Source organism: Sarcophilus harrisii, chromosome 5 (assembly GCF_902635505.1).
Source record: "Sarcophilus harrisii chromosome 5, mSarHar1.11, whole genome shotgun sequence".
NCBI classification, from domain to species: Eukaryota; Metazoa; Chordata; class Mammalia; order Dasyuromorphia; family Dasyuridae; genus Sarcophilus; species Sarcophilus harrisii.
This window is the reverse complement of record NC_045430.1, coordinates 210,032,315-210,055,662: the sequence shown is the minus strand read 5'-3', so window position 1 is coordinate 210,055,662 and position 23,348 is coordinate 210,032,315. Positions and strand designations below refer to the sequence as shown.

Here is a 23,348-nt window from a genome sequence, read left to right as displayed (position 1 = left end):
ATGATTTCTTAAAAAATCTTTAATGTTATTGATCTTTCTCATAGTCAAATGATAATAAATTAAGAGGATTTTTTTTTTTAACAGTTATCAGTTTCATCACAGTTTTCAGTATACAATGGACAGTTAAGATTTAATTCCCTGCTGATAATATAAAGTGTAAAATGTACTTCAAATAAATTCTAATGTCATTATGGAACATGTCTATGAATAGTTAGAATTATCATCTGCTTATTGCTACCATGTTTTCTTAATCCTGTCTTACAGATGCAATTTTAAAAAATTCTCTTTTGTTACGTACTTAGTATTTTAAATAGATTTGAACAATCATTTAGACCAAAGAGGATTCAAATCCTGAATAAAGAGCTAAAATCTGTATTAGGAATTGAGAATTTCAGAAAAACCTTAAGAATGTTATAGATTTATTTCCTTAGTTTTATGTTAAGATCATTTTCATTATTTACTCATCCTGTGGTAATACTAATCCACAAACTATACAATCACACAAGTTGTCTGGCAATTTTATCTTTCTCAGACACACAGTCTATGTTTTTTCCATGAAAATTTTTAAGCTTAGAATTCATGCATAAATATTACCATCTTATTCATGTCTAGATATTTTTACTTATTTAAAGCACTGCTTTTTAAGTGTCATTTTTTTTTTTTTTATGAGTTGTGTCTAATTGAACATAAAAAACTTGGCAGAAAGTAATTGAAAATCTGGTCCATTGTTATGTTTGGGCATATTAAAGCAGATGCTATCTACCACTGGGTTTACTATCTTAATGTCAGTCTTTATCAGTCATGATTTGACAAAATAGGTTAGCAGACATTGCTCATTTTTATACCTAGCATAACCAATTCATCCTCCTTAGCTTACAGCATAGGATCCAGAATAGAAATAGGACTTAGAGTAATATTATATCTTATGAAAAGATTTATTTAAATCTTAAGTTATTGAGGCTTATATTTGAATTACATGAGGATGAATGAGACAGAAAATTTCTTAAAGTCACTAGTTTTTTCTTTTTTTGTACTATGATTTCATCTATTTAAATAGAAATTATGCCACAAAATTTCATTAAAAAGATAATTTTATCATAGCCTGAAAATAAAGTCATATAGTGGACATTTCATGAGCTACATATATATATATGCAAATGTATTCACATGTATATAACCTCTATTTCTTGATAGCTATATAAGCTTTTGTGGACCAATGTCATATTAGTTTCATGCAATAAATTCAATTTCTTAGCAATGTAGATTAAAGTGAAACTTTTAAAAATAGTAGTATATTTATTTAGCATCTCTATCTTCCATGTTGAACAGGGGTAATTCTTGTATTCAAGGATCTTATTTGCTTAATGCATAACAACAGCATTCCCCCTGGACTCCTATTCCTGCTTCTACTCTGTCCCTTACAGCCATTATTTGGGGAAACATCTCTTTTGGAGAGGGGCCAGCTATCGACACTAGCAGCCACCTGACTTCTACTCATGGAGTAGAGAAGTAAACTAGTTGAAAAGCAGGGAACCATGAAGAAAAACAGCAAGCAACATATGCTAAGCTAGTAAAGCCATCACCACCACTTTGACCACTATCTCTCTTAGAGCCTTTAGACTAGCATTATTTTCTACCTCAGCGTCCAGAGGTATCATCCTGGGAAGCTTTTCAATTCCTCCCAGACATGCTAGATTCACAGCTCCTGAAGGCACAGAAATTCCAAAATTTTTAATGCTGTTATATAGCTTGGAAACTGATATATTTTATTATTGGGAAAAACATTAAATGAGCTATAATAACCATTTGCTTTGCTGCTTCTCTCTAAGGATTATCTGACTTGGAGCTGGAACTTTAGCAAAGATAATTGCGTTGTCTCCTCCATTTAGAAAATCAGCTCCTTGTGAATATGAATTGTCTTATTTTTCTATTTGTATCCCAGTGTTATTTTTACATATAAAATGCTTAATAAATGCTTCATTCATTCTTTCATATTTCATTCTCAGTAGTGTTGTCTCCTAAGTAATTCCCTTAAGACATACTATGTTTAAAGGGCGACTATTAAATAGTTTCTTGAAAACTGAAAGAAAATTGAAAAGTAAAATAAGGGGTTGCATTTGAAAGTAAGATATTTTCATATTGTTTCCTTACTGCTTTGAATGCTCACAAGTAAAGTTTTTGCTGCAGCTCCAGATTCTTCACTTGAAGGTTCATTGTTGATGCATAATCATTGAATATATAAAACTCCCTTACAGGGAGCTGTTAGAAAGTCATTTTGAAAACACAAGCCCCTATCCCTCTTTCTTTGTTAGATGGAGTTTTTTTTTTTTTTTTTAATTTTTCTCTTTTTTTTCAATAATATGATTTTGTGTTTGAAGAGAAGTTAAAAAAAAAAAAACCAGGTACTTTGTTTCATTAATCAATTTGTGAAGAATTTAGGGAAGAAACTGGGAAGGATGTAAATATAAAGGAAAGAGAGAGAGTAGGGGGAAAAGCAGAGGAAGAAACAAGAATTTCTCTTTCCTTTTGTTTGGAAATATTTTTTGTTTAGAGTCATAAAGGACAGAATTCCTAAATAGTAAAAAAATTTTCCTGATTGACAAAAGAGGGAGCCATTGCTTGTTATTAGATGTGAGTTTTGAGATCTAAGGCAGAATTTTAGAGTTGTAAGCGAGCTTAAAGACAGTCTAGTCTAGCCTCATTTTACAGTTAGAAACCTAAGAACTGAAGTTAAATAACATACCCAAAGCCATACAGCTAATGATAAGATTAGAACAGATGTTTCCTGACTCATAATTTCATATTCTTTATTTCTCTTGATTTTGTTTCTTTTTGGAAAATAGATTCAATTACTTTTTCCCCCACTGCCTCCATTTGAGAAATTATTGAACATGATTTTTGAGAGTCACAAAAATGTCATATAAAGTCATAATATGCTAACTACCGGTTTCTGCTTTAAAGGGATCAGAATAGAATTTTTCCCCTGATTTTCTTTGAAAGGATTTCTAAAATTTTTATTACATAATAACAGCCATAATTTTGCTTTTGATTATACAGGTGCTAAGATATTTTCATGATCAAAAAAAAAATCGTCAAGGAGTAGAAGAAATGTTACATAGGTTGTATAAACCCATTCTTTGGAGAGGATTAAAGGTAATCCACCTTTTAAATCATCCAAACATGTTTTAGATATGTTAACCATACATCTTAATTTTGAATACTTTAATCAAAAGTATATGAAATGATAGTTTGAGCGGGTGAATCTGCATGAATTTTTTTTCAAAATAAAACTGTTAGAAGCTGAATTGCATGATAAATTTATAGAATGTTTCTCTCCAGGTGCTCCTTTCAACTCTTAAGATCTAGTCCCATATTATCAACTGCCTTTTGGATTTTTTTGAAATGGATTTACTCTTTAGAAAATCAAAAAAATTCCAAAACAAACTTCATTATTTCCCTTCCTCTTACTTTCTCCAAATTTGATCTTTTCCTGAACTTCCTTTTTATTGTCAAAGTGATAACAGAACTAATGTTAAATTTAGTTTTGTTGAAGCCCTGTTCATTGCCCTCTATACTACACCACAATGGTAACTTTTGAGATGGTTCCATAAATTTATTTTGTTGAATTGGATTTCCTAGTTTATTTTTAGTAGCTGGGTTTTGATCTCATTTTACTCTTTAATCACTTACATTTCATATTGTGTTTATTAAGCTTTATTTTCAATTTTTACCCACCAGACCTGTGATTTCATAGGTTTAGGAAGTATATTGACTACCAGTGGTGAAATTAAAAGCAAATTCTAGTTTTTCTTTTTTTTTTTTCTTTTTTGTTCTTTTTATTAACAAACTTTAGTAAACTTTAGAGTTAGCTTCAGTGACCTTAAATTTCCTAATTTAAAATTTTTTAATCTGTAAAATATGATTGTTGAACTAGAAAATCTTTGAAATTTTTTCTAGTGCTCACCAAATTCAGCTTATCTATGCACTGACATTCTCCAAATCATATCTAGTCTTCTAAATTATTTTTTGAGGTGCCTCACCAGGATTGCTTAAGGTTTTCCAGATGTATTGGTACTATGTTTTTGTTTAATGGTAGAATAATATTTTTTTTTTCAGATTTTTCTGGGATTAATCATATTTCTAGATAAATGTATGAGCCAGTTTCCGATTATGGAAATATATGCACAAAATCTCCTCCTGCCAATGTGTGTGGTTTTTTAATGTTTCTGAATCTCAGTAAATAATACTGAGATCTAATCAAGAGGTTGACATTTCCAGCTCCATACTATTAAACAATTTTACTTTTTTCTTTTTAACAAAAGTAAAATTATGTAGCCTTAAAGGAAAAAAATTCAAAATTTTAAATGAATTAATTAAAAAATTCTGGATTGAAAAATATCTCACCAAATTTGCTTTTCAAATTCTGAAACCATTCTTTGCTGTAGACTAGATAACAATGTAGTTAGGCTGAATGAAATTCATTTCTACTTCTTTCTGTCTTTGTTTCTCTCTCTCTTTTTGTGAGGTAATTGGAAATGAGTGATTTGCCCAGGGTCACATAAGTAGTAAGTGTCAAATTGTCTGAACTCAGGTCCTCTTGGCTTCAGGGCCAATACTCTATCCATTGCACCTCCTAGTTGTTCGCTTTTTCTATTTTACTCTTGAAAACAAAATTCAAATCGATTTTCATTTCTTAACTTGACCCCAAAAATATAAAATATGCAGTGATCCTATATCAATCAGTCTATAAGCATTTATCTGTTAAGTACCTACTGTATATACATTTTCACTGTTCTCAAGGATCTTATTTATATGAGGGAGACATGTGTATATATGGTTATGTATAAATATGTATGTATATGTATACACATATATACATACACACACACACACACATATATGAGAAAGTTTTATTTTTCTACATGGCTTTTTATGGTGGAGGGAATTAGCTAGTGGGGAATTTAGGAATATTTAGTATTTCATCCATAAAAATGAGACAAATGCTTAGTTTTTCCACATTTGAAGTAATTGTGCAATTTTCCTTTTGATTACTATATCACTGATTTTATCTTTATTGAATAGGCCAGAAATCCTGAAGTTCGATCAAATGCAGCATTGTTATTTGTTGAAGCATTTCCTGTTAGAGATCCTAACCTTAATAATGTAGACATGGATAATGAAATTCAGAAGCAGTTTGAAGAACTCTATGTAAGTTTTATAAAGAGGAATTTTAACTATGTAAGTTTTACAAACATGAATTATTACCTGTTAAAGCTATGATTAGGCTGCTCCAGGTTGATTTCCTAAACATGCCTAATTCATTCCTAGGTTTTTGCTTTGCTTTATTCCTAGAATAGGAAAATTCTGTTTGTTCTTTAGGGTTTAGTTTAGCCCTCATCTTGTCTATGAAAGTCTCCCCAAAATTCAAACCCATTTCCTAAACTTCTTTGGTTTATTTATGCTTGTTTTCTTTTCAGCTGCATTATTAAGACCCTCATTCAACTGATTAACATTTATTATGCACCCAATATAGGCCATGTACTGTTCTGGGTGCTGGGAATACAGTTACAAAGATGAAGCCATTCTTATTTGAAAGGAGCTTACATTCTAAAGGGAAGGCTGCAGGGACTTAGATCATTAAATATGGAATAAATAAAAAATAAATAATTACAAATGCATACAAGGTAGGTAATTGGGTAGGGGAAAACACTAGCATTTGGTGTGATCAGGAGAGGCTTCTTGTAAAAAAGTGCTGCTTGTGCTATTTTATAAATGAAAAAGGGAATTCATTAGATGGAAGTGAGGTAGGAACCCATTTCTGATATATAGACTATCCAGTGCATAGGCATGGAGATGGGATATAGAGTGTATTGTAAGTGTTAGAGGTGGCCAGTTTAGCCAGAATACAGAGTGTAAGTGGGAAAATAATCTCCACTTAGACTGCAAAGATAAGTTGGGGCCAGGCTTAAAAGTTAATAGTTTTTATATTTTATATTAGAGGTGATAGGGAGCCATTGGAAATAACTAAGGTGGTGACATTCCTATGCCTACTTTAAAGGATAATTTGGCAACAATGTGTAGGATGGACTTGGGGGCGGAGAGAGAATTTAAAGCAAGTAGACCAGTTAAGGAGGCTTTTTGTTATAATGTAGGTAAGAAACCTGAATTAAGGTAGTGGTGATATGATTAGAGAGAAGAAACTGGCAAATAAAGTCAAAAGGATTTATTGAGCAGTTTTGCTACAGGCACTATGCTAAATAGTAGGGATAGAGAGAAATGTAAAAATAGTCTCTGTTCAAGGTTAACATGCAAACAAAATACATATAGAATAACTTGAAGGTTATCTCAGAGTAAGTTTAGGATGAGTGTAAATCTCTTATATTATTAATGTATCATGCTAGGGATTTTAGAACCCCATAGTTTATCCTCATTGGAATCCTGTATTTAGGCTGATTATAGAGGGGTAATTTATCTTTGAGGTATTAACTTCAATGAAGGCCAACTCTTCCTCAGTCTTACCACAGTATAGAATAGATTCTCTCTCTAAAGGGCAGAATGACGGACTGCTTGGGAATGGGAGAATCTGCCAAACAGAAATCCAGCCTTTGGACCTACGTTATGGTTCAGATTGAGGTCTTGAGTTTGGGGCCAGTCTGATGATAGAAGGATAAAGCATTTTGAATTACTTGGTGCTTTCTGAAAGTTATATGAATAAAAACGATATTTTCTTTCTTGATTGTTATAGAGTCTTTTGGAAGATCCATATCCATTAGTCCGTTCAACAGGAATTCTTGGTGTTTGTAAAATTACTTCCAAATACTGGGAAATGATGCCTCCAGTGATACTTACTGACCTTCTAAGGAAAGTAATTGGAGATCTAGCTTTTGATACAAGTTCAGCTGATGTTCGCTGTTCTGTTTTTAAGGTAATATTTTTGAAAGCAAAACTATCATTAAATGAATTCTCACTCCTCATATTTTTTAAAATAGGGCAGTTCTACCATTCTAATTTAATATAATAGCTCAAAGATTCAAAAGATCCATTATTTAACATTGTGAATATTCTTAACCTTATAGATCATAAAGTTCCCTTGTCTTAGATTTCATGACTTATGGTAATCAAAAAAAAAATCAAAGCACCTTAGTGGCCAACTCTTTGATGAAGAGCCTCTTTAAATTTAGCTTTTGCTAAGATGAGAAGACATTGTCATTTGAGGGCTTTCCCATCTGAAAAATGAAGAAGTTAGACAGTCCCTCCCAGCTCTAAATTTATGATGCTGTTATCCTCTGTCCTGTTTAAATGGAATATTTCCCGTCCATAGGACATTGGCATAATCTTCTAAAACCACAATTGTAGGGAGGCATCAGAGTAAGATTTTCACAGAAATAGGAAATGTAGAAATAAAGATGACCTTTTTGTACAAAGAAGATAATATTGATATTGATTGAACATATACTTAGAATGTTTCCTGACGAAGAAGCTGAATTTTGCCTTAAAAAATGTCTTATAGTAAATATTTTATTATTTCATTATTTCACTTTTGAGTAGTACTTTCTTCCTAAACTAATAAAAAATTCAGCATATTGCAAGGTGACTTTTCCTAATTAACCTGAACTAAATATTATGAAGGCTAGTCAAGTTTCTTCATTTTTTCCATTATATTTGGTAATAAGTCTAGGGAGAAAAATGGAGATGTTAACAAAATTACACAGATGTATATGTGTGTGTGTGTGTATGTATAGACATGTATATATGCTTATGTGTAAGGTGGTATTTATGTGACTTGCTTATTCGAGTTAGAAAAACTGATACTAAATAGCAGAAATTTAGAAGTTTTGCTGCAAGTGACACTGATATTTGAAGAAATGGTTCAAGTTAAACAGTTATTTTTTGTTTCATTATATGGCACCCTGAAAATTTTTTATGCCTCTTGTAAAAGAAATCTATTTAGAAGGAACAAAAATATAATTATTCTCTGGTGTTTTGAGTATTTTTAAGACTTTCTTAAAATTTTTTTTCCACTATTTTACTAAAGGATATGTGAAGGAGGTCACAATTTGTATGCCATAATACTCAATTCTTGATTTTATTATAAAAATAAAAATTTATATTATTTATAAAAAAAGTTTTATTCACCTTTTTAAAGTGACATGTTGAATGAAGAACTGTTTACCACCTTTTCAAGTGACACAATACTGGTAAAAATAAAAGAAAGAACAAGATGATTTTTTTTTAGATAACAATGAGTGGAACAATCATTCGAATCTGACAAAGTCAAGTTTAATAGCTATAAAATTAAAGTACTTCACTTAGGTTGAAAGAGCTGTTTGCATAAATTTAGTAATGGCCTTAGTCTGGAGATACTGTTATGTAATAATTCACATGAAGACAATCTGGGAGTTTTAGTGGACTGTAAGCTCAATGATGTCAATGGATAATGTAATGAAGCTACTAAAAAAATTCTATTTTTTATGTGAGGCTACATTAATAGAAGTGTATTGTCTATAACGAGGAACATATAATAATCACATTTTACTTCTTTGCCAGAAATTAAAAAAAAATATTGATTTCAGTTCTGTATGTTGTATTTTAAGAAAGACTTTGATACACTACATTTAGATGAAGGTGGCTAGGATGGTGAAGGTCCTTAAAACCATGTCATTTTCATAATAGTTGAAATATTGAATATGTTTATATGAAAAAATTTAGATATATGATACATATTTTTAAATAATAGAAGGACTCTTGTAGGAAAGATGCTATATTGACGTTAATTAAATTTAATTAATATAATAATATAATAAAATAATTATAATAATTAATAATTAATATATTTAATAATAGTTAAATAAAATATTTATAAATAATATATAATGATGGGACATTAGAAGGAAGCAGATTTTATTAAATGTAATGGGCTGTCTTTTGAAGTTTTAGAACTGGAAGGAAATTTGGAGAACCCTTACATTAAACCTCTAATTTTCAAATGAAAAAACTGAGATTGTTATCTATCCAGAATTATCAGGTACTACATTTTTAGTCATCAGAAGGCTCAAAGCAGAGTCTGGATATTGTAGAGAATGTGATTAAATGATATCTAAGATTCTTTTCAATACTAGGTTTTTATATAGCTGTAATTTAGCTTGATAATTCTAATAATAATTTGACATTTTTTTTCTCATTTGACTTTCTTGTAGAGTTTTCCTTTTTTGAAGTGTATTTTATTATTGTTTTGTTGCAGTGTTTGCCAATACTTTTGGATAATAGACTAAGCCACCCCTTACTAGAACAGTTTCTGCCAACTCTAAAATACTGTCTCCATGACAATTCTGAAAAAGTGAGAGTAGCTTTTGTTGATCTTCTGCTGAAAATTAAAGCTGTGAGAGCTGCAAAGGTAGGGTAAATATAACTTGCTTACGGTAATTCAGTAGGTAAATTTGTTGGGACTTAGCGATATTTCACCAAACAAAAAAGTCAAAGGAACTTTATGTAATAGGTTAGTATTCCTAATCCAAATATTTAATTTATATTTTCAGTTTAAACAGATAAATCACTATTTTGTTTGGCCAGTTATTTGTGTCATCTTGAGGCATTGGGGGGAATGTCTGAATCCACTTTTTATTGATGGTTTTACATAGATTCTATATGAATTTTCATTTCAATTAAATAAACATTTATTAATTACCTATTACCACACATAAGATATTGTCCTTGGTTCTGAAGATTGGGATTTCATAATATAGAGAATTCTCAGGTAATTACACTCTAAAAATTTAGTTAAAGAGTCTTAAAGCATATGTGTCAAACTTCTGGGAGCATGCAGATCTCTTAACACTCCTGAGTGTGGCTTAAACCAGATTAAAATGTAATTTAGAAATATTTAATAAAACAAATAAGGTTACAATAATATATCGATAATGTTAATTTGTCATTTTCTAGGTCAGTGTGCTGAAGTAGGGGTCCTCTATTTGAGTTTGATGCCACTGTCCTCATAGGCTTGCAGAGATCAAGTTACTTGTCTGACGTCACACAATTGTTATGTGTCTGAGATGGGACTTGAACCCAAGTCTTCCTGGATTTAAGGCTAGCTTCCTTTCCATTATGCTATACTGCTTCTCAAACTGGGGGGTATGAAGGCAAAAGTGAAACCAGTTACTGTCCTCAGATCTTACTGAAGTAAGGGACAATTAAGTGAAGAGGGACAGAACATGTCACACCCAGGCCATACTGAGATGGATATGATACTTCAGTTGAGTCTTCAAGGAAGACAGATTATGAGAAGTGGCTATGAGGAGGGGAGTAGGTTATTGTGGGAGGAGATAAGAAGGAAAAAAACTAATTTTTGAACCATTTTAGTCTTCTCAGAAAATTTTGTTTTCATTCTCTAAAATTCCTAACTCTTCCACGTTTTACTGTTGATTAAAGGAAGAAAAACCAAAGGAAGTATTGGTTTTTTATACTAAATACAGTTTGACTTTTTTGAAATGAAGCAATCTTATTTTGTTTTCTTTATTTCACTGAAAAAAGTACATATTCCAACAGATTTGTCTTGCTGAGAATATTATAGAAAATATTCTACATGAAAGTTCCCAGTAAAGCTTCTGCCTTTATATCATGGCAAATTGTAACACTTTAAATATCGGCTTTACAGTTTTAATACTTTTAATTTATGGTTTTAATTATTGGCTGATCCAAGAAAAGGGAAACTGTTTAAAATTGATATCTTAAAATAAAAATACTTAAATTATTTGTGAAATATATTTGTGAATATATAGATCAAAATTGAAATTGCAGCTAATTAATAGGTTTGCCTATTATCAGATCTTGAACAGTATTCTAAACAGCAGAGCAACTAACTCTCTAGGGATTTATAGCTATAGAGGATATTTTAGGCTTTATAAATATACAAGGCAATATGAAATTCAGAGCAATGGCTTTTTTTTCCTTTTTCTTTGGTCCAATATGTAACTGAACAAGAATTTAATCTAACATACACTTGGCAATTCTTCATTGAGCCTTTTCATTAAGAGCCTGAGTGAAGGAAAGTATATTGTATCTTAAGTATCTTAAGGTTTGTTGTGGAAGGTACTCATTATTAGGAATTTTTTCCTTACATCAGCCATAATTCTGACCTTTTGAAGCTTCTACATTGCTCTGAGTTATACTTCAAGATCATTTGCAAAGGAGGAAGAATTAGAAAAATTCTTGAAAACACTTGATAAAGACACATAATTTCCTGAAAAATGTAGACACTATAAGATTTCACAGTACTTAATTTATTGACTAATAAAACATTTGTTTTAATAGTCTCTCCAATAGTGTCTGCCTTGCATAAGTAAAAAAAAATCATAAAAAACTTTAAAAGCTGTATGGGATAGCTGATGACTTTTATCATTAATATAAAATGAAGCAAGAAACAAGGAATTGTTTTTTTGATTTTTTTTTTTAATTTAATAGCCTTTTATTTACAGAATATATACATGGGTAACTTTACAGCATTAACAATTGCCAAACCTCTTGTTCCAATTTTTTACCTCTTACCCCCCCCCACCCCCTCCCCTAGATGGCAGGATGACCAGTAGATGTTAAATATATTAAAATATAAATTAGATACACAATAAGTATACCTGACCAAAACATTATTTTGCTGTAGAAAAAGAATCAGACTCTGAAATGTTGTACAATTAGCTTGTGAAGGAAATCAAAAATGCATGTGTGCATAAATATAGGGATTGGGAATTCAATGAAATGGTTTTTAGTCATCTCCCAGAGTTCTTTTTCTGGGCATAGCTAGTTCAGTTCATTACTGCTCCATTAGAAATGATTTGGTTGATCTCGTTGCTGAGGATGGCCTGATCCATCAGAACTGGTCATCATATAGTATTGTTGTTGAAGTATATAATGATCTCCTGGTCCTGCTCATTTCACTCAGCATCAGTTCGTGTAAGTCTCTCCAGGCCTTTCTGAAATTATCCTGTTGGTCATTTCTTACAGAACAGTAATATTCCATAATTTTCATATACCACAATTTATTCAACCATTCTCCAACTGATGGACATCCATTCAGTTTCCAGTTTCTAGCCACTACAAAAAGGGCTGCCACAAACATTCGTGCACATACAGGTCCCTTTCCCTTCTTTATAATCTCTTTGGGATATAATCCCAGTAGTAACACTGCTGGATCAAAGGGTATGCACAGTTTGATAACTTTTTGAGCATAGTTCCAAACTACTCTCCAAAATGGTTGGATTCGTTCACAACTCCACCAACAATGCATCAATGTCCCAGTTTTCCCGCATCCCCTCCAAATCATTATTATTTTTTCCTGTCATCTTAGCCAATCTGACAGGTGTGTAGTGGTATCTTAGAGTTGTCTTAATTTGCATTTCTCTGATTAATAATGACTTGGAGCATCTTTTCATATGACTAGAAATAGTTTCAATTTCTTCATCTGAGAATTGTCCGTTCATATCCTTTGACCATTTTTCAATTGGAGAATGGCTTGATTTTTTATAAATTAGAGTTAATTCTCTATATATTTTGGAAATGAGGCCTTTATCAGAACCTTTGACTGTAAAAATATTTTCCCAGTTTATTGCTTCCCTTCTAATCTTGTCTGCATTAGTTTTGTTTGTACAAAAACTTTTCAGTTTGGTATAATCGAAATTTTCTATTTTGTGATCAGTAATGATCTCTAGTTCTGCTTTGGAAGAAACAAGGAATTGTAAACTTGATGAACATCCTTATGCTGTCATGCATTTCAAAGTCTCAAGTTGAAGGGGAATATAGATGATGAAGTCTCACAGATGCAATGGTTTATGGATACCATTGTACTTGATTACATCAAAATATGTAAAAACAGTTTCCTAAATAGTCAATTTAAATTAACTCAAGAGAATGAAGAATGCCCATTGTTCATCCTCTTATTTTTCAGGTAAATAGATATTCTGTAGACTTCATCCTATCAATATATATCTCTCAGGAAAAAAAAATTGCAAATGGCCATGAGTCTAGCCTGGAGATGGGACATAATCAGAGGAGCAGGCTGGATTGCCATTGGGAAATACTGTTACTCAAAGAAACAGTTTCAAGTTTCTCCTGGCAACAAAAGGCCATCTTTTTAATACCATTATCTAGTTATGTTTTAGTGAATCACAGTAAAGGAACAAATTACTAAACAACTTAAGTTCATTATCATCCAAAGGGTAATGAAAAGGTGAATGATGGATGTAGGCAAACCCCCAAATGCCTTTTATCTTTGTTTTTCAATTCAGTTAAGTGTTTGGTAGGCAACTCACTTTGGCAACTCTTCTATATTGAATAAATAATTCTCTTGTCTTTAAAATGAGGGTATTCGCATAGATGGGTCTTTGAGTTCCTTCTAGCTATGGAATTTTCTAAAAAATGGTAATTAACGATTACTTTAAAACAATTTAGTGAGATTGTTTAAATAGATTCATTAGAGCTGTTAGAATTACAGGTTGTGTTTATTTACCTTCTCATTAGGAAGAAATATTTTAGGGAAGAGTTTCAGACTTCAGTTTAGTAAGACTTGGGTTTGAATTTTGCCTAAGATGTTTAATAGGTCTGTGAGACTGGGCAAGTTACTTAATTTCACTTAATTTGTTTCCTTATAAGTCAAATTAGGATAATGATAGCACCTACCTTAGAGGGCTTTTAGGTTCAAATGAGATAATATGTATTTTTGTATACATATATTTGTAAGTGCCTCCTATATGCTGGTCACTATGTTAACCAAATTAAAAAACAAAAACAGCCCCCTGATCTCAAGGACTTACAGTCTGACAAGAAAACATACAAAAGGAAACTAAAAAGTGAGGTAGAAAGTTTAGGAAGGTACTAGAAAATGGGAATAGTCCCATGAAAAAGTCAGAAGTCCCCAAATAGTGTAAACAGTTGAGAAATGGGAAATTCTGAACTGAGCTTCCTTCTTAAATGGAGGTTTTGGAGATGATGGTTACCTCTAATCAGAGGGACTGAGGGTGATGTACCAAGTCTCTTGAAAGGTTTTCCTAATAACAAGCTTCCTCTGAGGCATGATGAATTTGTCAGCGAAGATCCAAAGTAGTGTAGCCATATGAGAATTAAGAATATGTATGTGCTTGTGGAATAGAGACATCTGATTTCGAATCATATTCACTAATTGTGCAACTAGGTATGTCATTTGATCTTTCGGTCTCAGTTTCTTCATCTGAAAAAAATCAATACATGATACCATTTCACAATGCTGTCAATATCAAATAAGAATATATGTAAAGTGTTTTAGAAATCTTTGTGTAGTATAAATGTCAAACTTATCATTGGTCTCATCTAACTAGCATAATCCATCAAAAGTCCACTTAGATTTTAAATTTTAAGTTATAAATTTTTGATGGTTATGCTTCTGATTATGTACTGAAATACACTCTTATACGGTCAGGTGAATTTATCAATCCAATCCTATATGACAATTGTAGTCTCTAGCTTTAAACTTTTAGTTGTTTGGTTTGGTCATGTATACTTATTTTATATTTAATTTATACTTTAATATATTTAACATGTATTGCTTATCCTGCCGTCTAGGGGAGGGAGTGGGGGGAAGGAGGGAAAAAATTGGAATAAAAAGTTTGGCAATTGTCAATGCTGTAAAATTACCCATGCATATAACTTGTAAATTAAAAAACTATTAAAAATTTTAAAATAAATAAAATTTTAATTGTTGGGATAAGGTAGCTTTCAGCAGATAAAGAATTGTAAAATTAATTACAATGCTTCCCCCTGCTGGTTCAAGTCAATTAATTTTTTTTTTTCTTGAAGATTTAATATGATTTTTAGCAATGTTAAATGTTAGGAAGTAAATGCGATTACAGTGATCATCAAAGATGGATATAATATATTGTGACTTGACTGTACACCTTCTTCACCCCCCCAGTGTAATAGAGTATTCAGAAATTATTTTCTGTGTTAATAGGCTAATGCATAGAATCATGTTTTAAAGATGTAAAAGTATGAAGAGAAAGAACATTATATAAACATTATTTATTATTATAATTTAAGAATATTATATTAAGAACCCAAAATGCTATACTAACAAATAAAAATTGACACTATATATGGATATATTGCTTAGAGTGTTTCAAGATAGCAGTTATGAAAAATATTGTTGTAGTAATTTCAAATGAAATAATTTCTTAGGAAAATATATAAACAATATTTTTTATTGGAGTTAAGATATTTTTTCTATAATGCTATACAAACTGATCTATCTTTATAGAATAAGCTGTTTTTCCCCCCACATTTATTTTCTTTTTAAAGTTTTGGAAGATATGCAGTATGGAACATCTTCTGACCCGTTTGGAAATTGATTCACGCCCTGTATCTCAGCGCCTTGTTCACCTTCTCTTTAATTCTTTCTTGCCTGTTAATCAACCAGAGGATGTGTGGTGTGAACGCTGTGTTACATTAATACAGATGAATCCTGCTGCAGCCAGAAAGTTTTATAAGTATGCTCATGAACACACTGCTGCCACAAACATAGGTAAGTGATACATGCTTTTTTTTTTTTTTCTATAAATTTTATTTTATTTTTTAAGTTAAAGAACATTAATGTTGTACATTTTTCCAGCAATTTTCCTTCAGTATTTGAATGAATTGCTTTGGAGAAATAGTGTTGAAAAATGGGGAAAGACTGGTCAAGGAGCCAGAAAGACCTGAGTGTATAATCCTGAGCAAGTCTTAATTTCTTTGTCTGTAGAATAGGAATAATACTGATAGTACCTACCTCAAATGATTGTTGTTAGAAAGCTTTATGTGGAGTTTTAAATTATTACAGAAATGAGAGGTGGTGGTAAATGGTTAATAATATACTTCTTCCCTGTGATTCCATCTTAAGATGAATTCTAACCTATTCAGATTATAATTCATTCTCAGAATATTTCTTTTGAACAGAAAGGTGATTGTATCAATCACATTGCCTTTCTTTGTAATTATAGCAAAGTTAATTCACGTTATTCGTCACTGCTTAAGTGCCTGTATCCAGAAGGCAGTAAAAGAATATCAGGAAGAGGATGAAGAAATGGAAAAAGAGAACATAACTGTAAGTAGAATGGAATTTTAGCCTAGTTATCCAATATAACTACTCTTTTCTAGTGCCCTTTAAGTGGAACTATGTAGAAAATTGAAAGTTAATATTGATATTTTCTGTTGTTCTGATGATTTCTGTTGATTTTCTATTTTTCTTTTTAGGGAAAGGCAGAAGTTCAAAGATATGATGTCATTTATAACATACGGATTTTACATCTATGTTAACCTTTGTTCTCTTTAACCAGTCAATGAGCAAGCCTTTTATTAGATGCCTAGGCATACAAAGATAAATATGAAGAAAAATCCCTGACTTGAAGGAACTTACATTCGATCAGGAGAGAAAACAGATACATACACACACACACACACACACAGGCAATAAATTTTTTTATAGGTAAGGCACTAGAAGTTGGAGGGATTAGGAAAGGCTTTGTGAAGAAGATATCACCTGAACGGAGTTTCAACAGAAACATGGACTTCTAAGGTGGTGTTGGAAGAAGCAATTATAGGCAGAGCCAGGTTTAGTTAGTGTAAAGGCAGGGAGATGGGAAATAAGAGTATCATTTGTGAGGAAAAGCAAGAAGACCAGTTTGGATGAACTATACAGTGTTTGAATTAATCAGCATTTATCAAACTAGATGCACTAAATACTGTATACTAAGTCTTGAGCATAGAAATATGAAGAATGAAGCAATCTTTTTGCAAGGAACTTAAATTCTTTTTGGAGAAAAAGTAAAGAAATATATAAGTATTTATAGACTGCATGAAAGAAAAATTAATAAATAAATACAAAATAGTTAAACATTAGAGGTATGAGATAGAGGACACTATAGTAATTAAAGGAATCGGGAAACCCTATCCTTTTAATAAGCTTTCCTATTTTTGTCAAAGATGTCACCATTCATCTAGTCTCCCAAATAGATAACAAGATTGGCTTTTCATTCTTCCCTTACTCCACCCCACCCCAACCAGTTTCTCTGTCTTGCCATTTTTACTTTCACAACATTTCTGACATCTTATATCATTAATCATTTTATTTCAGATCCTCATTATTGCTTCTTTAGATTATTGAAGTAGCTACCTAATTGACATTCCTACCTCAAGTCTTTCTCCACTCCAGTCTATCCTATGTTCTCCTGCCAAAGTAATTCTCCTTACACAGATCTGACCAAGTGACTCCTCTACTTAACTCTCCAGCTAGGAGATACTATGGTTAAGAGCAGTGAAAAATCTTAATATAAAACTCATCTAAGACAATAGCTTTATGATCCTGGGCGAGTAAGTTGACTCAGTTTCTTCATCTGTAAAATGGGGAGAATAATAGCACTAAACTTAGAGGGTGGTTGTGTAGATCAAATGAAATAACATTTTGATAGTGCTTTATAAACCTTAAATCCCACTATAGAGATGTAATTTTTGTTGAAATCAAATATAAACCTCCTTTGGTATAAGGGTTTTTAAAGTCCTACTTAACCTGCTTCCAATCTTTGTTCATAGTTTCAGTGGATATTTCTTCTCTCTTTCACTTTGTAATTTAGCCTGATTTACCTTACACAAATCTCTGTTCCTCACACAAGATATTGCATCTCTAACATATGACTCACCTACTGTCAATTCTAGTGCTTTCTTCCTTATTACCTCTAGAATCACATATAAACTATTCTATTTAGTCTTTAAAGCTCTTCATAGTCTCCTTTTTCCCTTTCCTATGCTCACTAATATAGCCAAAGTGACTTTATTTTTATTCCTAACACAGGTATCCCCTTCTTTTATCTCTTTACCTGTTGATCATTACATATTGACTGGAACGCACTCCTTCCCTTTCACCTCATAGAATCAAATAGGGATCATTTATTAAACATCTACTATGCACCAGGGAATACAAACAGTGAAACTGAACCTTTTCACAAAGAGCTCATATTCTAATGTAATTCCCTCAATATTTGTGGCTTTTGCACTCAGGAATAGCCTTCTATGACATACTTATCATTGAAGGTCTTCTTGCATGGATTGTCTCTTGTCCTATTGGTGAAATCCCTGTAGCCTTCATTTTATGGAGAAACCATCCTTCCTTCACTCTTCACCAATCCCTGTTCCTAACTTTTTCAGAACTTATAAATCATGCTTTTATCCCTGGTACCTTTATTCTCTGCCTTCAGCTCTTTCTATTCCTTTCTATAGGTTGTCTTCCCCAATGGAGTATAAATTCCTTGAGTTCAAGGAATCAATTTTTGCTTGTATTAGTATTCCCAATGCTTAGCACAGTTCCTGACATAGTAAATGCTTCATCAATGTTTGTTTCCATCCTTCTAATAATAAGTACTTGTAAAAATGTATATAGTACAAACATAAGTGAATAGATAAAATTATATACTATTTTATATAGTAGTTTGGGAGCAAGAATTTGCTTATTGTTAAGAATTGTTAAGAGCCTAATAGGTAGGAGGATGAGAATTCAAGCAGAAGACAAGGCTTGAATTGCATTTTAAAGAAAGAGACTCAAGGATTGAGAGGTGAGCACATTCCAGATTTGGAGGACAACAATAAATATTCAATGAATAGTGTTGAATTTTTTTAAAAGTGAATTCTGAACATATATTTATCAAGCAATTGTTGTATATTTGTCTCTAATTAGGAAAAATAAGGTATAATGGATGTTTGTGACTTTTTTTTAATAATCCTATAACAAACATTCTTTTTAGAGATTAGAAAATAAGATAATGTGATGAATCATATTGTCAATTATTGTTGGACATAAGCCATTTTGTGGGGTACAGAGATAATTCTATATAGAGGTATATGGCTATTCTTGATAACACCAAACAAAGGTGGTAGCATGAATAATTCTGTAAGTAAAATGGTGTATTAGATACTAAAATTAAATATATATGGCTTAACTCATTCAAGTTTAAAATCCTGGTACATAAAATTTCACCAATACAGGAATATCTATGTAGTTAAGAGAAATAAAATACTGCTTTTTACATTTTAAAAGCATTATGTGATTGAAGAGAAAATTTCCATGATCAGTAATTAATAGTCAAATTTATAATTAAAAGCTTCTAGGGAAACTGATCCCTCATATAATCACATAAGTTTTATACTACCTTAACTTTTTGTGTATGCATTTGAGGACAAGTAAAATTTTAATTATATGAAATTTCATAGTTCTTTATGTAAATATATTATAATTCAAGATTATAATGAACATAAATACATGCAATATAAGCGAGTTAGTATAGTAGAAGTAAAGATGGGGGGAGGATTCTGGGAGGATGACAGAGTAGATCAATAAATTTCAAGCCCTTCAGATTTCTCCCATAAGCACAACAAATTTGCAACTCAGGGTACACATAGACTGGTAAAAAGACAGGGGTTCACCTAGTACAACTCAAGAAAATCAGAAGAAAGATCCCAGGACTAGGATTAACTTGTGTGAAGTACAAACATCTCTAGGCTAGCTTCGTGGAAAACACCCAGTGGGGATCTGTAGGGCTAGCTGTATTTGACTGGAGCCTCAGTCAGGAGTCACAGGAACTTTCAACTTTCAGACAGCATGCAGAGTAGAGCTTCTGAATCTAGGAAGACAGAGGGCTGATTAGCTCCACCAGGCCCAGCAGTACTGTTGAGATGGGGCCTGGGCAAGAAGGAACCAGCACCCCTCGTGAGAGCAGAAGCAGTGAGGTAGAGACTCTGCTGGCTGCCAGTACTTGTGGGAGGGTGGAGCTTCTGATTTAGGGTTACAAGTGATAGAGGAGAGCTGACGTGAAGTTAGGGGCACCATTCCCTACTCCATGATTAGAGGTGCTTACACTCAGAGTTATCATTAAAAAAAATTAACTGGCAAAGAACAAATAACCCAACTTACTATGGAAATAGGGAAGACTGAGATTCATCTTCAGGGGAGGACAGTGAACTAAAAAAAGCTTCTATCTCTGAGGGTAATGTTAAATGGTTGTTTATCCAGAGAGAATTTATAGAACTCCAGAGACTTTAAAAATCAAATAAGAGACATTGAGAAAAACAAAAAAATATAATAAAGATGACAATATTACCTAAACTAATCTATTTATTTAGCGCTATACCAATCAGACTCCCAAAAAACTATTTTAATGACCTAGAAAAAATAACAACAAAGTTCATATGGAAAAACAAAAAGTCAAGAATTTCAAGGGAATTAATGAAAAAAAAATCAAATGATGGTGGCTTAGCTGTACCAGATCTAAAATTATATTATAGAGCAGCAGTTACCAAAACTATTTGGTATTGGCTAAGGAATAGATTAGTTGATCAATGGAATAGATTAGGTCCAAGGGATAAAACAGTCAACAAATATAGCAACCTAGTCTTTGACAATCCCAAAGTTCCCAGCTTTTGGGGTAAGAACTTACTGTTTGATAAAAATTGCTGGGAAAATTGGAAACTAATATGGCAGAAACTAGGCATTGATCCATACTTAACGCCGTACACCAAGATAAGGTCAAAATGGGTTCATGACCTAGGCATAAAGAATGAAATTATTAATAAATTAGAGGAACATAGGATAGTTTACCTCTCAGACCTGTGGAAGGGGAAGGTCTTTATGACCAAAGCAGAACTAGAGATCATTACTGATCACAAAATAGAAAATTTCGATTATACCAAACTGAAAAGTTTTTGTACAAACAAAACTAATGCAGACAAGATTAGAAGGGAAGCAATAAACTGGGAAAATATTTTTACAGTCAAAGGTTCTGATAAAGGCCTCATTTCCAAAATATATAGAGAATTAACTCTAATTTATAAAAATCAAGCCATTCTCCAATTGAAAAATGGTCAAAGGATATGAACAGACAATTCTCAGATGAAGAAATTGAAACTATTTCTAGTCATATGAAAAGATGCTCCAAGTCATTATTAATCAGAGAAATGCAAATTAAGACAACTCTAAGATACCACTACACACCTGTCAGATTGGCTAAGATGACAGGAAAAAATAATGATGATTGTTGAGGGATGCGGAAAACTGGGACATTGATGCATTGTTGGTGGAGTTGTGAATGAATCCAACCATTCCTAGAGCAGTTTGGAACTATGCTCAAAAAGTTATCAAACTGTGCATACCCTTTGATCCAGCAGTGTTACTACTGGATTATATCCCAAAGAGATTATAAAGAAGGAAAGGGACCTGTATGTGCATGAATGTTTGTGGCAGCCCTTTTTGTAGTGGCTAGAAACTGGAAACTGAATGGATGTCCATCAGTTGGAGAATGGCTGAATAAATTGTGGTATATGAAAATTATGGAATATTACTGTTCTGTAAGAAATGACCAACAGGATAATTTCAGAAAGGCCTGGAGAGATCAAAAAGAGAAACTATAAGAATAATTCATTTATCTGAAAGCTGCAATCAGAAAAAGAACCTTGATATAGCGTATGCAAGAAATAATTAAAGAAAATTGTCCTGGAGTGATAGAACATGAGGGAAAAATAGAAATAGAAAAAATTCACTGATCGCTATTTCAAAGAGGTCCTTTGTGGAAAACACAGGGATATTATTGCCTAATTTTGAAACCCCCAGACCAAAGAAAAATTTGCAAGAAACAAGAAAAAATATGCTTGAGCTACAATAAGAATCATACAGGACTTAGCAGCTATAATAAAAGACTGCATGTCCAGGAATAGAGACAATTTTAGAGAACTAAGCCTGCAGCTAAAAATGTCATATCTAGCAAAATTATCTATGATATTGAACATAAAGAAATGGACATTTAATGAACTAGCAGATTTTTAGGACTTTATCTCAATTAAACCTGAATTTAATAGAAAATTTAACATCCAAGCGCCAATATCAAAAATTAATTTTAAGAACCTCAACATGAACAAATTGTGTTTTTTACAAAGAAACGTATGCCATATTATTTATATTGACATCAGTAATAGGGTAGCTCAAAAGAAAAATTGGGGCAGAACTCAGTATGCATCTTATTCTGAAAAACAATACTTCCTAGGAAAAGACAAAAGTAGTTATTGTGTTATATAAATGAGGTGTAGAGGAAGAACTGACAGATATTTCAGGGTGGAGGAGGGCTTGTAGGTCTGAAAATCTATATCGGGAATGGGTTAAATAGGGAATACCACATATACATGTACATATATACCATGAAGAATATAGCACCCTTCAAAATCTATAAAGAAATAAGAAAAAGAAAAAAGGAGGGGAAGCTAGGTGGTGCAGTGGATAGAGCACTAACTCTGATTTCAGGAGGACCCGAGTTCAAATCTGGTCTCAGACACTTAACGTGTCCTAGCTGTGTGACCCTGGGCAAATCATTTAACTCCAGTCACCTCACCAAAAAAAAAAAAAAGAAGAAGAAGAAAGTGTGTATAGTATTATGGAAATGGGGCAGTGGTGTGTAGATTAATAGGAATGGGATAAAGATGGAAGGAAAGTTTGGGGAAGAAAATAAGGGAGGGACCCATGGATGAGGGTAGGTTTGCCTTTAGCAAGGTAAGTTAAGGAGCAAAATTAAAGTAGGAGAGTTAGCGGGGATAGGAAATGAGAAACATACACAAATACTATAACAAGGATCACAAGTAGAATTTATTAGGAAGAAAAAGGGGTATCAATCATTGAGCTTAAAGTCACACTTAAAAGAGTTAATTGAGAAATCTGCATTTTTTATATCAGCCATATTAACGTTTGGATGAATTTTATATATTGGTAAATGTATATGTGTGTCTGTGTATGTAAATGTATATATGTATATGTGAGTACATGTGGATATGTAAACATGTAGCTATTTATATGTATACATGTGGGTGAGTGAATATTTATATATATATATGTGTGTGTGTATGTATGTATGCATTTGTTTATATATATAATATGTATATGTCTGTGCTTAATTGTAGCCTGCTTGGGGGAGGTAGTGGGGATGAAAGGGGAAAAAAGAATAAAGTAAAAAGTACACAGCAGAGAACAAAAGAATAACCTACAAGGAAGCAAAGAAAAGATGGATAGCCATGAATATAATCTCTTCTATTATTATATATGCCTTCTTGAAATGGAAATTTATTGTTATATATTTTGAATATTCCTTGATATTCTGCTGGGCACATAACAATGTTTTGTTTTCTTTTGATTATTTTCAACTTCTGTCTTTTTCTGTCTTTTTTCTTATTTTATATTTAGTTCAATTAAAAAATAAGAAAAAAAAGATGAGTTTTTACTCTCATAACATTATTTTCATTGTCCTGCAAAGTAGGGTAAAGAAATCATTTAA

The 23,348-nt window shown here is 32.0% G+C and overlaps 1 protein-coding gene across 3 annotated transcripts in view; it reads left to right on the top strand.

Moving 5' to 3' along the window:
* NCAPG2 (non-SMC condensin II complex subunit G2) overlaps window positions 1–23,348 on the top strand; it is a 78,888-nt gene that overhangs the window by 18,931 nt on the left and 36,609 nt on the right. For all 3 annotated transcript variants that reach the window (XR_004229741.1, XM_031939581.1, XM_023505016.2), the window contains exons 10-15: window positions 3,058–3,153; window positions 5,083–5,208; window positions 6,746–6,925; window positions 9,242–9,394; window positions 15,316–15,538; window positions 15,993–16,096. Coding sequence is in view for 2 of the 3 variants with exons in the window: in XM_031939581.1 (XP_031795441.1) it covers window positions 3,058–3,153; window positions 5,083–5,208; window positions 6,746–6,925; window positions 9,242–9,394; window positions 15,316–15,538; window positions 15,993–16,096 (882 nt within the window). In the remaining variant the exon portion in view is untranslated. The remainder of the gene's footprint in view (window positions 1–3,057; window positions 3,154–5,082; window positions 5,209–6,745; window positions 6,926–9,241; window positions 9,395–15,315; window positions 15,539–15,992; window positions 16,097–23,348) is intronic.